The sequence below is a fragment of the Ylistrum balloti genome, unplaced genomic scaffold (assembly GCF_031769215.1).
Source record: "Ylistrum balloti isolate Yb309-2 unplaced genomic scaffold, AGI_CSIRO_Ybal_v1 Utg369946, whole genome shotgun sequence".
Taxonomy (NCBI): domain Eukaryota; kingdom Metazoa; phylum Mollusca; class Bivalvia; order Pectinida; family Pectinidae; genus Ylistrum; species Ylistrum balloti.
This window is the reverse complement of record NW_026782051.1, coordinates 982,097-998,024: the sequence shown is the minus strand read 5'-3', so window position 1 is coordinate 998,024 and position 15,928 is coordinate 982,097. Positions and strand designations below refer to the sequence as shown.

The window sequence follows — 15,928 nt, the reverse complement described above, 5'->3', positions numbered from 1 at the left end:
GATAAAAACCTTTATTAAGAAACTATTTAAAAAAATAAAACTTATATTTTGATATACAATCCAGATCACGTTATTATTAGAAAATGAACAAATATCATTGCGCCCTTTAGTGTTTGGTTTTTATGGGTCGAAGCGTGGCATACATGTCAGACTGATGAAACAGTTGGTAAGGCTTGTGAGACCACTGTTACAAACATATTGTTGTAAGAACACTCATTATAGACAGGTTTTCAGGGCATTTGGCTCTAGTGGTGTACATTCTAAAAAGTCACCTGCGGACTGGGGTCACAAAAAGAGAGAGGCTTATCTACAACCAGCAAGGAGCGAAATTGTCATGTCGGACCCCGAAATTGAAGCTGTATTAGCTCCATTAAGAGCATCAGTCAAAGAACAGGTAAGTGTTTTGTGGCTTCTTTTAATTGTTGCATACCTACGGTCGCCTTCCAGCCGAGCTCCAGTAATTTCTTTAGTTCGGTTTGTTGATTATTTCGAGTGAAGGGTCAATAGGGCAATGTCTTCAGTAGACAAGAAGTTAATTAGAGGAATTCTTAATAGTTAAAAAAATTCTGTTAACGATATGTTGATATGGTAACTCATTCAAGAAGTTCATGGCTTTGATATGTTTTTTTTTTTTTTTTCAAATTGATAATTCTTATCATCAAAATCTCTTAAAACAGGTTCAGGGAGACGGGGAGTATACAAGTTAGTGTCAAATACTAATACACAAGACTTTTTTGCATATAATTGTTCAGTTATTTATAAGTTACAGTCAATTTCTACACAAAAACACTGAATACAGGTTATTGATCTTAGTGCTTTATACAAATATAATTAATATCCCAGTAATACATGTAGACTGCCAGGAATAAGCTCAATGTTATTGATGTTTAAAATTCTATACTGAGTATAATCTGCTTTTGTTTCTGCAGGGTGACCATGTGCGTAAATTAAAATCAGAGAAAGCCCCTGATGTGGATATCCAGAAAGCTGTTGCTGAGTTGAAACATAGGAAACAGGCCTTGGAGGCTAAGGTAGGTGTAGTCATAAGTCATGGTTTAAGACATTAGAGTTTAAGGTAGGACTATTCTAAAATTATGGGTAAGGCCTGGAAGTCTATGGTGGGTGTAGTCTTTAATCATGGATAAAGGCTTTGAAGTTTAAGGAAGGACTAATCTGAAATCATGGATAGATGTCTTGCAGACTTAGATGAGATTGGTCTAAGGTCCTGGATAAAGACATTGAGCATCCAAATCAGGACTGGTCTTAAATCATGGATAAAGACCTTGGAGACTGAAAGTTAATGTTGATAAGGTGAAAGTAGTCAGGTCTTTATTACAGGAATTAGCTCTGGAGACGAAAGCTTACTACAGGAATGATTCCTGGAGACAATAGTTTAATACAGGAATTATTCCTGGAGACAATAGCTTAATACAGGAATGAGTCCTGGAGACAATAGCTTAATACAGGAATAAGCCCTGGAGACAATAGGTTAATACAGGAATGAGTCCTGGAGACAATAGCTTAATACACGAATTATTCCTGGGGATGATAGCTTAATACAGGAATAAGTACAGGAATGAGTCCTGGAGACAATGGCTTAATACAGGAATGAGTCCTGGAGACAATAGCTTACTTCAGGAATGAGTCCTGGAGACGATAGCTTAATACAGGAATGAGTCCTGGAGACAATAGCTTAATACACGAGTTATTCCTGGGGATGATAGCTTAATACAGGAATAAGTACAGGAATGAGTCCTGGAGACGATAGTTTAATACAGGAATGAGTCCTGGAGACAATGGCTTAATACAGGAAAGAGTCCTGGAGACGATAGCTTAATACAGGAATGAGTCCTGGAGACAATAGCTTAATACAGGAATTATTCCTGGAGACGATAGCTTAATACAGGAATAAGCCCTGGAGACAAAGGCTTAATACAGGAATGAGTCCTGGAGACAATAGCTTAATACAGGAATGAGTCCTGGAGACAATAGTTTAATACAGGAATTATTCCTGGAGACAATAGCTTAATACAGGAATAAGCCCTGGAGACAAAGGCTTAATACAGGAATGAGTCCTGGAGACAATAGCTTAATACAGGAATGAGTCCTGGAGACAATAGCTTAATACAGGAATGAGTCCTGGAGATGATAGCTTAATACAGGAATGAGTCCTGGAGACAATGGCTTAATACAGGAATGAGTTCTGGAGACAATAGTTTAATACAGGAATAAGCCCTGGAGACAATAGCTTAATACAGGAATGAGTCCTGGAGATGATAGCTTAATACAGGAATGAGTCCTGGAGACAATAGCTTAATACAGGAATGAGTCCTAGAGACAATGGCATAATACAGGGTTGAGTCCTGGAGACAATAGCTTAATACAGGAATTATTCCTGGAGATGATAGCTTAGTACAGGAATGAGTTTGGAGACAATAGCTTGATACAGGAATGAGTCGTGGAGACAATAGCTTAATACAGGAATGAGTCCTAGAGACAATGGCTTAATACAGGGTTGAGTCCTGGAGACAATGGCTTAATACAGGAATGAGTCCTGGAGACAATGGCTTAATACAGGAATGAGTCCTGGAGACAATAGCTTAATACAGGAATTATTCCTGGAGATGATAGCTTAGTACAGGAATGAGTCCTGGAGACAATAGCTTAATACAGGAATGAGTCGTGGAGACGATAGCTTAATACAGGGTTGAGTCCTGGAGACGATAGCTAAATACAGGAATGAGTCCTGGAGACAATGGCTTAATACAGGAATGAGTCCTGGAGACAATAGCTTAATACAGGGTTGAATCCTGGAGACGATAGCTTAATACAGGAATGAGTCCTGGGGAGAAAATGGCAGATTGTATACTGTATGCTGCGAACATCTTTATTAGACAGATAAACTTAATAGGGCATGTTCTCGCCACCATGTATTTGTTTTGTATCACATTGATAGTTTGAAAATTTACATTTTTGCCCATGGAAAAAGGATTTTAGAAAAAAGGATCAACTTGATATGTTTAGACATTGAGGTTATGATTTTATGATACAAGTTTAATAAAATGTTTTTATCTTTAAGGAATTGGCATTGTCCCCGAAAGATGACTTTGACCGGGCCAGATTGGAGGATTTATTGATCCAGAAGTTTTTCTTTGACCAGTCATTCTCAATTTATGGAGGTGAGATTGTTTAAATATTAATGTGCATAATTTAAATTTTCAGATTTTTTCTTTCTCTTTTGGATATCCACTGTCAGTTAAAAAATCTGAGAAGTCAGATATCTTTTCCCAAGTAAGGTAATGGGTCAAAACCTTTGTCAAATAGAGTAGTGTTACTCATATCTGTCTTTGTATCCTAACATAAAATTTTATATCATAACATATTAACCATTGTTTCATTTTAAAATTATGTTAATAACATAAATTGTTTGGTTATTAACATTTTTACAAAAATAACATACATTCCCTTTAAATACAAATTTGTCCTGTGTAATAAGGCCAGATTAACATGACATCAAACTAAAAAGTGAAAGAAAACTAATATATAGACGTTTGATGATAAAATGAAGCCAGATCATTATCTGTGGATATCAATATTATTCATACCTTATATTTACTGTTCATTTTAGAGAGAAACCTATGGTAATTAAATCAAGCATGAAGTATCGCATCAGCCATTGATGTGAGACTGAAGTTAAAATCTGAATTTGTAAACTCTCTTGTGATAAAACAAATTCTGTCATGCTGGCAATCCATGTTGATATAGTAACATATTTCTGTGATTATTGGTTTGATCATCTAAAGTTTAAAGTAATATCAACCACCTTACAGTCTAGGGAGTATTAAATTATCCTTGCATTCTATTAATATTCTCTCTCAAAAAGTTTTGGAGTATTGCTTGTACCTGTTCACCTAGAGTTACCAAATTTTGTTAGATCAATCTGACCTACATTTTGATCTCAGATTACAATCTTTAAAATGATTACAATGACGATATAACAATAATTCTTCTGTGTAGGTGTCAACGGCCTGTATGATTTTGGTCCCATGGGATGTGCTGTGAAAGCAAACCTTATACAGTTGTGGAGGAACTTCTTTGTGCTTGAAGAACAAATGCTGGAGGTTGACTGCTCTGTGCTGACACCAGAAAATGTCCTCAAGTAATGTATTTTCCTTATGACATTAGTAATGTCCTTAGAAAAAGAAAAAACAGAATGTTGTCATTTTGATAAACCACAAAAACATTTTTTGTATGCAATAGATTTTGATCTTAATGGTCAGATATTGTTGTTTTGATAGTTATCTCCCCTTTCCAGAGCATCTGGTCATGTGGAGAGGTTCCAGGATCACATGGTTAAGGATCTGAAGAGTGGAGCTTGTTTCCGTGCTGACCACTTAGTGGAAGGTAGGTGGTGTCATTATCAGTAGACTGTTTCTCTGAAAACTCAACTTTTTCTACTGAAGAATAGAAAGAGTATTACTGAACATGAAAGTTTTGAAAATCACAAATGATTTTATTTTTATGAAAACATAACACGTTTTTCAGAATCCTAAAATGGAAAAAAAAACCCGAAAAAAAAACCTGAAAAAAAAAAATGTGGAGATAAATGTTTGTCTGGTTTGTTTTTGGGTATAGATCTGATGAAATATTAAGACTTGTGAATAGACATACTGATAGGGTAAAATAAGCGAGTGCACAGTAAGTGTTAGATCCCCTAAAATCAATGCCCGATTTCAAGTTTCAGAGTCTGAAATATTCTCTTCTCTTGTGATTACAGGGTTCTTTGAGAAGGTCTTAAGTGACAAGAAGGTGCCAGCGGAGAAGAAAGAAGAGATCCGAAAGTTAATGCCTAATGTAAGTGTTACATCTACCTGACCAAGTCTGTAATTTGTGTGCTAAGACTGTGATTTGTGTGCTAAGTCTGTAATTCATGTGCTAAGCCTGTAATTCATGTGCTAAGTCTGTAATTCCATGTTCTTAGTCTGTAATTCATGTTTCATGTGCTAAGTATGTAATTCATGTGCTAAATCAGTAATTCATGTTTCATGTGCTAAGTCTGTAATTCCATGTTTCATTCTCAGTTTTATAAGTCAGTGCCATTTTACTTCCGTCTTCAAGTGTACCTCATTTTTTAAAAAATAATTTGATCTGATATATTTACAGACTCTGTCTACATATCATATTTCTGTAGACTCTTACTCGTAGTCCAACCCAGATTAAGTTTTTCCCAGTAATCTGATATATTTACAGACTCTGTCTACATATCATATTTCTGTAAACTGTCTTACTCGTAGTCCAACCCAGATTAAGTTTTTCCCAGTAATCTGATATATTTACAGACTCTGTCTACATATCATATTTCTGTAAACTGTCTTACTCGTAGTCCAACCCAGATTAAGTTTTTCCCAGTAATCTGATATATTTACAGACTCTGTCTACATATCATATTTGTAAACTGTCTTACTCGTAGTCCAACCCAGATTAAGTTTTTCCCAGTAATCTGATATATTTACAGACTCTGTCTACATATCATATTTCTGTAAACTGTCTTACTCGTAGTCCAACCCAGATTAAGTTTTTCCTAGTAAGCTGTAAGACTACTATGTATATGATGAATATGACGGACCATCATTTCTAACCACAGATAGAGGCTATGACTAAAGAGGAGTTAGGTGAGTTGATACGCAGGTACGAGATGAAGTCTCCGGTGACAGGAAATGACGTCAGTGATCCAATGGAGTTCAATCTCATGTTTGGTACATCTATAGGGCCGACTGGTCAGATGAAAGGGTAGGGTTTTTTGTGATGTATTTTCCATAGGTTGAAATTGTAACAGCTACTTTTTATTTCAAATGATTTATTAAAACTTCTCTGATTTTAAATCAATAATTGATGAATTGATGAGAGAATAAAGAATTTAAATCTCTGTGAAAACTAATAAACATAATATCAATATATGATGTTTATTCCACACACATTTCATTCTCATGAGTAAATGATGAAGCTAAAAATGAAAGGACAGATTGTGTCTTACTTTTGTCTTTTTACAGATTCCTTCGACCAGAAACAGCTCAGGGTATCTTTGTAAATTTCAAACGTCTGCTGCAATTTAATCAGGGAAAGTTACCATTTGCAGCAGCTCAAATAGGAAATGCCTTTAGAAATGAAATCTCACCAAGATCAGGTCTCCTACGAGTGAGGTAAGACACCTGTTGTTGTGCTGCAAAATAAACAACATTTTAGCAACAGAAAGAAAAAAATTTGGAGAATGTTCATATTTATAACAGCCTAAAACTTAGTTTCTTTTAAGATGATTCTCAATATGATATGGTCAAAAAATTTATAGATAGATGTGAGTTATGTGATTAACCCTACTGAATTTTTGCAGACTGTATAGAAACCTCACTTGGTTTGTTATTCATGTTGATATTTATAGGTAACTTGTGGTTCAATTTGCCAGCTGTAACTTCAGTTTAATTACAGTTTTGTATCTTGACTTGTTGTACAGAGAGTTTACCATGGCAGAAATTGAGCATTTCTGTGACCCAGAGTTGAAATCAACTCACCCCAAGTTTGACACGGTAGCAGATCTGGAATTGGTATTATACTCTGCCTGTAACCAGATGGATGGGAAGGCACCAGAAAAGAAAAAAATTGGTGATGCAGTGAGGGAGGTAGGTATTACTTGGCATTTATGGTCAATATAAGTGACATAGCTTTGCAGGAAAACATGCCATGTCACACAACTACAAGGCAGTTCATTGATAATATCAACATCTCCCACACAATTGAAACTGATGTATGTTGTGAATTACTGATTTACAAGATCTTTTCCTAGCTGGAGGGTAGGACAGAGAAATCTGTACTGGAGGAGATTCAGAATAGTCTAACCCAAGATTTTCTACCCCTTACTTACGACATGCTAGATATATTCAGTATTTAAATAATGATACAAATATGCTGACAAATATGGAAACAAAATCAGGCATATAACAACATCAAATGCCATATCTTGGGCTTTAGCAGATGATGGTCATGTGTTTACATTTTACAACTTACTGTTTAGCATGTGCTTATGTTTTGTCAGTGTTACCCATGTATGTAATGGTATTTACTGTCTGACAATTTTTTTTAGTTTTCTGATAGGTTTATGTGAAGAAATTGTCATAAACATCAGTTTTTATGAAATATTGTTTTGAATATATATGAACCACATGTGCATATACAGCATCATGGCTATTTTATAATTATACTTCCATACCCAAAAAGTGAGTTTGAAAATTCTTGTAATATATACTGTGCTTTTCAGAATGTTGACTATAAGACAAACATTGCAATACATTTGAAGTTGCCATACATTGCCAACTCACTTTGAATTTAATTACATATGGAATCAATGAAACATGAAAGTATATACACTGAAAGGAAGTACTTCCTTCAATTTATTGATTGAATGCCTGACCGACTGGCTGTGACAAAACATTAGGCTGTTTACTTTCACAGTGAACAACAGATTGAAATACATCACCTGGTATATACTTAATACAGTGAACTAGGTAAAGGATTCAGTTGACTTCTGAAACAGCAGATAATGGCACAGATATTTTGTAAATTCAAACATATGAGAGAAAATAGCCACAGATATTTCAGATTGATATTTTATATAGACAGTTAGCAGCTACATATTGTTTATACTTTCAGAAACTGATCGCCAACGAGACACTAGGCTACTTCATTGGAAGGATATACCTATTCCTGGTGAAGAGTGGTGTAGATCCAAAGCGTCTGCGGTTCCGTCAGCACATGTCAAATGAGATGGCTCATTATGCCAAGGACTGCTGGGACGGTGAATGTAAAACTTCTTATGTAAGTTAAGAATATGGCATGGTTTGTTAATTTGTCTTCTCAGTTTGGATTCCATTTTCAATAGTTTATCATTTCCCCCAAACAATGATTATTAATTAGTAAAGTATGTGTGTGAAATTTACAGAGATAACCCAGAAATGTAAATTGTTCCAATACTATTTAATCATTTCCACTTACCTGACTGTTACATTGGTTTCAGGGCTGGATAGAATGTGTGGGTTGTGCAGACCGTTCCTGTTATGATCTAACCCAGCATACCAAAGCGACTGGAGTTAAACTGGTAGCAGAGAGGAAGTTAGCAGAAGCTATATCCTAACATAGAAACACAGAGTTTACATTGTAGTTTTATAACAACTCCCTCAATCTTACATTATATTGTTGAGCTGTTGTAGGAATTGGTTAGCATGAAGTACCTGAAAACGAAGTTGCTTTAGATGGTGTATTGTTACATTTTTTTTATTCAGTTTTTACTTTACCTACTTAAATACCTAAACTAAGGATTGATATGGAAGTGAAGTGTTGAGATGATCATAATTCAGGGTTACAGAGATGCTTTTATTTAAGCCAATCAAAACTTTACTGTTATAAAGTGATAATATCCTTAAGAATTTTGGTGATATGTAAAAATCTCTCAAAACATCATCACTTGAAATCCAGTTTATCAATTTTTCAATTGTTAAGTCTATTTTTGTCGGCAAAACTATCTAGTGAGTTCATATTGAACAAATTTCAAGCAAGGTACAAAACATCCCTTGCTGAAATGGAATACTCCATACCTTGTACAGGTTTGTATTCAAAAGTGCTAGCTAAGGCTGTCATAGATGAAAAAGAATGCAGCACAATGTCACGAGAAGCTCCTGGACCAGAACTAACTTCAATATTTAAAAAGATTAAAGGAGTTTTATGTCACTTGGTGGACATTTCTCTCCATAAATCATTAAAGAAATAAATTAATTTTTACCGATATAGGGATACATTTAGTCCACAGGATGACGTGTTTCAATTTTTGCTGAGTAAACCTGTTGTCTAAGTCATGTTATTATTCCAGCTATTAGATGTTATAATCTCTCCTTGACTTTACTCCACAAAACCATTGATGTTACGGAGTGTGTACCGAATATGAAGCTCATGGGAAAGGCCTTTAAGCGGGATGCTAAAGATGTTGCCTCACACCTAAGCGGCCTTTCTACTGAGGATATTGATAGTCTGGATAAAAACCTCAAAGACAATGGGTAAAGTTGTACATCATTTTTTTTGTAAACTTTTTTATCATTATCATTATTATCTCTTATTAATTGGGGTGTCTGTCAGTAAGGAGTCTCTTGATTGTAAGTTTTGTTAATGGCCCATTGTAAGATCCAAGAGACTCAGAGTTCTATAGGTTCAAGTTTCTCATTTTAACATTTTGGGAAAGTTTGGTAAAAACAAGGTCTGCTTGAAAATAAAACCTTTTGTCTATGGCATATGTAGGATATTGGAGGCAAATGCACAAGAAACAGCTTCAGATCATCGGGTATAAACTTTATACATGTGTTGTAGTTTAGGAATTAGGATTCCTGAGGATACCTTGTGACATCAGAGTAATGACTCCACGACTCAGATTTCTCAGAACATTTACCTGTTGCCTGATTACTGACATCATTTGGGGGTAATTTATCTAACTTTGATTTGTTACAGGGAATACTCTGTAGATGTAAATGGTAAATCATTTACTCTGAAGTCTGACATGCTGGAGATCAAGCGATACCCAAAGACCGTTCATGGTCAGTATCAACACTATGTACTGTATTGTGTTTCTGTCAGGTAACTGAAGGTCTATTATTTACCTGTTAGATATAATTGTTGTCCTGTGTTAGGTGGATGTTAAAGTGACAATGATTTGTGGTATGATTTAGAACCTTTGATATTTTCTTTTTGTGCTGATTTCTGCTATGTTTTAATTCAGTATCTCTTGTACTTACTAATATATGCATTCCTACTTTGTGGCCATGAATGACTAGAACTGATGAACTCATATACCAGTACCTACCACAAATACATAGACCACAATGAATCTCAGAAGTACTTACTGTTGAATCCATTACTATCTTTAAATGTTCTGTAAAGAATTAAGTTTTTTAATGGTTCCAGTTATTGTGATTTTACCAGAGATTTTATTCCACCCATGAAAAAGATGAAAAGTAAAACTCCATGAGGATAACAAACTGGACAGTAATCTTTAATCAAGGTCACTGATTGGTCATTGATGTCCATTATTATCTGCGATTCAAATATCATTTTCAGTAGTCTGTGGACAGGAAAGAAGAATTTGGGAGACCTAAGAAACAGAAACTTAAAATGACTTGTATATGTGTAAATCAGTTTAATATGTTCCTCACATTTTAATCTTGGTATCACAGTTACATGTAGATGCAAGTAATCAAGTGCTTTTGAAAGATAAACTCGACAGAAGGTCATTTTCCTATTCACAGACTACAATATCTATATCCAAATCTGTAACATTTTTTTTTTTTTTTTTTAGTACTCAGATTTTGGCTCTATTTTCCTCTAGACGGTTGATATAGTCTATAATCATGTACATACTTTTTTTTTTACATAATATCAGGGTTTTCTTTTTGTTAGTTTTGTTAATATTGGTTATTTTTGTGCAGTATTAGTGAATAAATGTTTTTACATCCTAAACATACTGCATATAGAATATATAATCCTAATGATATTGGGCTAACTGAAAAACTGCTACTGTAGTTTTAGTCGCCGAGCCATATCATCATCGTACTTTTTCTTTTTTTTTTCCAATTTATTTATTTTTTTTACTTTTTATTCATTCTTTTTTTCCGATCAGTATTTTATTACTCGAAAAAATAAATCAACAGAGCATATATTGTATATAGTTAAATAAAATGACAGGTTTAAAGTGCAAAGTGAAAGATTAGTATCAGTTGTTCGGTTGTAAAAGGTGTACCAGGCTAAGTTAGTCCATAATTCGGTAATAGACTGGATAGCTTATCATTGCAAAAATACGCGCACATGCTTGAGGATATATGGATTATATTTGATGGAATTAACGATGCTCTTGTCTGGATATAGCGTACAGCAGGATTTCAGCCTATATATGCAAATGTGTAGATGCAATCTTCTTTGAATGATTATTTCCAAAGCTGTAACATTATTGCTGATTGACATTGATATACATGAATTGTTATTTTCAGTTGAAGAGATTATGCCGTCTGTGATAGAGCCATCATTTGGAATTGGACGTGTTATGTATTCTATATTTGAACACAATTTTAAGACAAGAGAAGGAGATGAACAGAGAACGGTGAGATTTTACTGATACATAACTTCTGTGTAAGCATATCTTCCTAAATTTGAATTGAAATTGTTTGGTTTAATTTTCAGATTGTTTACAGATTGTTGTAATATTGCAATTATGACACTGAAACACTGTGTCTACTACATAAATCAAGTTTTCTCTGCCTTAATTCACCAGAGAACAATTAATACACAGAATTACTTCATATACACATTAATGTAAATGATGAAATGTTTATATTGAGTTATCATTGTTAAACAGTACCTGACTTTACCAGCTGCGATTGCCCCATACAAATGCTCCGTCCTACCCCTCAGTTCAAAACCAGAACTTCAACAGTTTGTCAAAGAACTTTGTAAGTATAGTACTTCAATTACACTGAAACTCACCAAACTCTGAGACTCTTGTAAGTACCAATTATAAGTAGCTCTTTACTTACAATAGGAAACTGTTAAAATTCCTAAGCCTAACTCTGCAAGTATTGATTAGTTATACTGAAATCTCTCTGAACTTCCTAAACCAGACTTTGTAAATAGTACCTTAGTTTCACTGAAAAGTTTCTAAACTTTTGTAACAAGACACTTTAAGCAATACTTACGTTAAATTGAAAACTCTGTAAACAGTCTTGAGCAGTAGCTCAATCTGAAATGGATGGCTTTTAGTTTAACACAAAGTGCGAGTGAACACAAATTACAAAACACACTTTGAACCCAAAGATCAATGGAACACAGATTACTGAACACCCATTAAACATTGATTTCTGAACAGACCTTGAACAAAGATGACAGAACACACACCTTGAACACAGATTACGGAACACCCATATCTAGAACACAGATTACAGAACACACACACCTTGAATACAGATTACAGAACACACACACCTTGAATACAGATTACAGAACACACAGGCCTTGAACACAGATTACGGGACACTTTGAACACGTTTGAGTTTGAGTCATAATATTTCACTTTTGCTTTTATATCCAGTATACAGTCTGTTTGGACATCTTGTTTTGTCTTGAATTTAAGAAAAAATGAACTGTAGCATAGCTCATTATGTATAACAACATCCAACTAGAGGACTTCTTGCTTACTGGACTTCAGCTTAACTGATCGAACTGAAGACAAGTTCTCTCTAGCTTAGCAGTACCCTGTGGCAAACTGTTACATGTGTTGTTTGTTCATCCTTATGTAGCGATGGCCTTGACCAAATGTGATATATCACACAAAGTGGATGACAGCAGTGGTTCTATTGGTCGTAGATATGCTCGCACTGACCAGATAGCCATCCCTTATGGAATAACAGTTGACTTTGATACGGTTAAGTCAACTCCTCCTACTGCCACACTTAGGGACAGAGACTCCATGAAACAGATCCGAGCTCCGGTGAGTTACAAATGATTATTCGATAACGATTTGAAAGTTAACTTGCTGTGATGTTTAAATTGTCAGTGATGCTATACAGGTAACTGATGTTTTAGGTATTGTACATTTAACTGTGTGATTAGAGTTTTGTTCTCCAAAGAAAATTTCACCTGAAATAAAGTTAGTTATTTTTAAAGTTTATGTGTTTTTAAGTTCTGTACTGTAAAACAATTGTGTGGGAAATGAAAAAAATACCACAGTGATTGTAGTATAGTACAATATGGTCTGATTTGTTAAAATTTATCAATATGAACTTTTCATAATACACAAATTATGAAAATTGGTAGTCATGAAAGAAATTTGGTTTACACTGTTATCAAGTACATGTACCAGAATGTTAATATGCAGCAAAATACCAATGTAATGTTACAAATGTGTCCTGCAATTCAATTTTGGGGAACACATGGTCTTGAAATTGACATTATGATTTTTTGTTTAGTCAGTATCATATTTTTGTGGTGCTCTAACTTTGTGGTTTTCATAAACTATACATTTTTGTGTACACTTGATTTTGTGGTTAAATCTTACTCATGAAATCCTCTGGTACAGTAGTCTGTGCTAGCATTTTTCCCTTCGTTTTGTGGATATAAACATTTGAGAACTTAGGATACCCACAAATTTAACAAAAATCCACCAGGAAAATTGATGAATTTGAAGTAGGCAAGTATTACATTTTTTTTTTGTGTGTTGCAGATCGTGGAGTTACCAGAGATTGTGCGTGACCTATCGAATGGCCGCCGGAGCTGGGAAGATGTACTCAACAACTACCCAATCTTTGAGCAGCAGGAAAACTGAATTGACATTGTCTGTTGTTTAAACTGGTGCAAAGATTTGCTGAACTAACATTTTAACTATCCACCTTTTTACCTTTGTCTACTTTAACATAAAGTGAGATCTGGCATGATTCTTGTAAGGGATAAGAATGATTCTATTTTCACTGGAAATAAGTTGTACAAGGTATTTATTGAGATTCATTGGAAGAATGATCAGTGCAATTGTTCACAAGCTATGAACAAATGATATATAGATGCTGTAAATGTTGATTGTCAATGAATCAGTGAAAATAGAAAGAACGTCAAATAACTGATAGCTTTAGAAAGGGGTTTAGTGGTATGTAATAGCATAGTGCTAGGCCTAGAAGATGTGGTAACTGGTTTAACATCTGGTTTAGAAGTTAATTAATAACTAATTAATATTTATAACCATATATTTGACAGTGTATATATCAGCACCTTTAAAAAGTGCTAGAATTCAAGTCTTTGCGCAAAAAAAGGGCTGGATTATTTTATGTATCATGAAACTATGCAGTAATTTGCTTTATTTTCGAGTGCTTGAAAATATAGGAGACAATTGGCCTTTTCTTCTGGGGGGAAACAATGATTTAAAATTTCGTGAAAATGGTATTCATACATGTAAAAGTGAAAATATCTTTTTTCCAAAAATCTTCCACTTTTAAAATTGTAAGATAATGCTTGAATTGTGTCATCAAATGCACATTCATTTTGTAATCAGCAATCTGAATTCCAGCTTTGATTTGCTTATGGTAGTAGTTGGAAATACAAATGTGACATTTTTCTTAAATGTGGATATTCATTTCAACAGTATTCAATTACATGAAGTCATTGTGATATGGTCATAAGAAATTGAGACCAAAATAAAATTTTGAAAATCAAGTCATTGGGTTGTTCTCTGTTTAATTTAGCCATTGTTAACACTGTATAGGCAGAATCAATAATAAAGTAATATGACTGGTTCACTAATGTGTCATTTGGTTGCTGAGTCAGTAACAAGTGACAAGATGGACCATGGTTCTCTTCTGTGACATAATTAGTTGGTAATAACAGAGACATATATAACATGTGTTATATATGTCTCTGGTAATAAGAGACTAGAATTTGTTTGTTTGGTTTTCACCCCATCAACAGCCAGACATTTTGAGGAGGGGTCTATTTGTAGACGCTGGTTGCAACCTCAAGGAAACTTAAACAGCAAAAGTTCTTGAAACAAAATTTTATTCCTGTGACTTTTCAACAAAAAAACCTTTGGACTCTACAATCACAACAATGCTTAAACTCGCTAAAAACAGTGCAAGTTACATCTTGTACAACATATTAAAATGGTGCAGCAAATAGTACACATTACACATCTTAAAGTGCCTAATTAAGCTAAAAACATAACTTCTCACATACAGTTATTACATTGGTAACTCCATAATAGATACAAATCTTAGACATTACACATTTAGTTAATCATAAACATAACTAAATATAATCACAGTACTTGTCCAGTGAGAAGCCCACTCACTGCTATTTGTTACACCAAGATGTCTTGTAATAAGCCCATCCCCTGACTTTGAGTCAGACATACTGGGTCCTTAGGTCATTACAGAATATACACAATATTGCATGATGTTGTGTAATAAACTATCACTTTATCATCATCTAATAGACTTCTACTACTAATAAGTAGATCATACATATTGTATATCACAGCTGTATATATAAGTATGTAGGCCAGATAGAAATACATAATACTACATGGTGTATGTATCCAATATAGATAAACACATTAGAATGTCGGTGACATGTTATGATGGAATGTCAGAAATAAAAACAAAGCTAAACATTATCATCCTTAGTATGTGGCTCATTTGATAAGATAAGATTAATTTTCTGTCTGTGCTTGACAGTGTCTTAATACACAGTCTATGCTATCTGTAAATTATCTGCATTCTTAATAACTGAGGAATCTTCCTATCACAAATGAAACCCTATAGATTTTTAACATTATCATCAGAAATATTTGTTCCACTTGAAACTTACATGTCAAGATTGTGAGGGCACAATATTATTTAACATTGTATCATCACACACACACAGACAGATCAGACACACAGAGAAGCGAGTGTAAAATAGTTATAAAGAAAAATAGTTAAAAACAAAGTAAATGACCAGAACACATTCTGTTACCATATTGTAAAATGAGAACTTGTATTGGCATTATGTGACACCAGTTCCACTTCACATAAATCAGGTCCAACTACAGGGGCTAGCAATGATATGTATACAGGTATTGTTGCAAGCCCCTGTGGGTCAACTATACAAAAATTGATTTTTCAACAGGAGTCTAAATATGAGGTCACAAATACACGATGCAAGTTCACTCACCTATAATCGAGGTTTACAGAGAAAATATGAAACCATATTCTTTGTGAGGGCAAGGCTAAGGTATTGTCATCATAGTAGATAATCTGAACTGATATGTCTGAAATTTATAAATAAACAATTACTACTCCGATTACTTCTCAATGTCTCTGGTTAA

General features: G+C 34.3%; 1 protein-coding gene across 1 annotated transcript; it reads left to right on the top strand.

Annotated features, from left to right (window-relative positions):
* Window positions 1-122: 122 nt before the first annotated feature.
* Window positions 123-14,280, top strand: LOC132547290 (glycine--tRNA ligase-like). Its single transcript, XM_060211054.1, is given in 18 exon segments — window positions 123-143; window positions 146-394; window positions 930-1,031; window positions 3,080-3,179; window positions 4,018-4,159; window positions 4,316-4,404; window positions 4,778-4,854; window positions 5,645-5,790; window positions 6,051-6,200; window positions 6,509-6,674; window positions 7,702-7,866; window positions 8,066-8,173; window positions 8,953-9,098; window positions 9,544-9,629; window positions 11,076-11,185; window positions 11,441-11,534; window positions 12,378-12,568; window positions 13,301-14,280. Coding segments are annotated over 18 exon segments (2,244 nt in total). The 3' UTR covers window positions 13,403-14,280.
* Window positions 14,281-15,928: the final 1,648 nt, after the last annotated feature.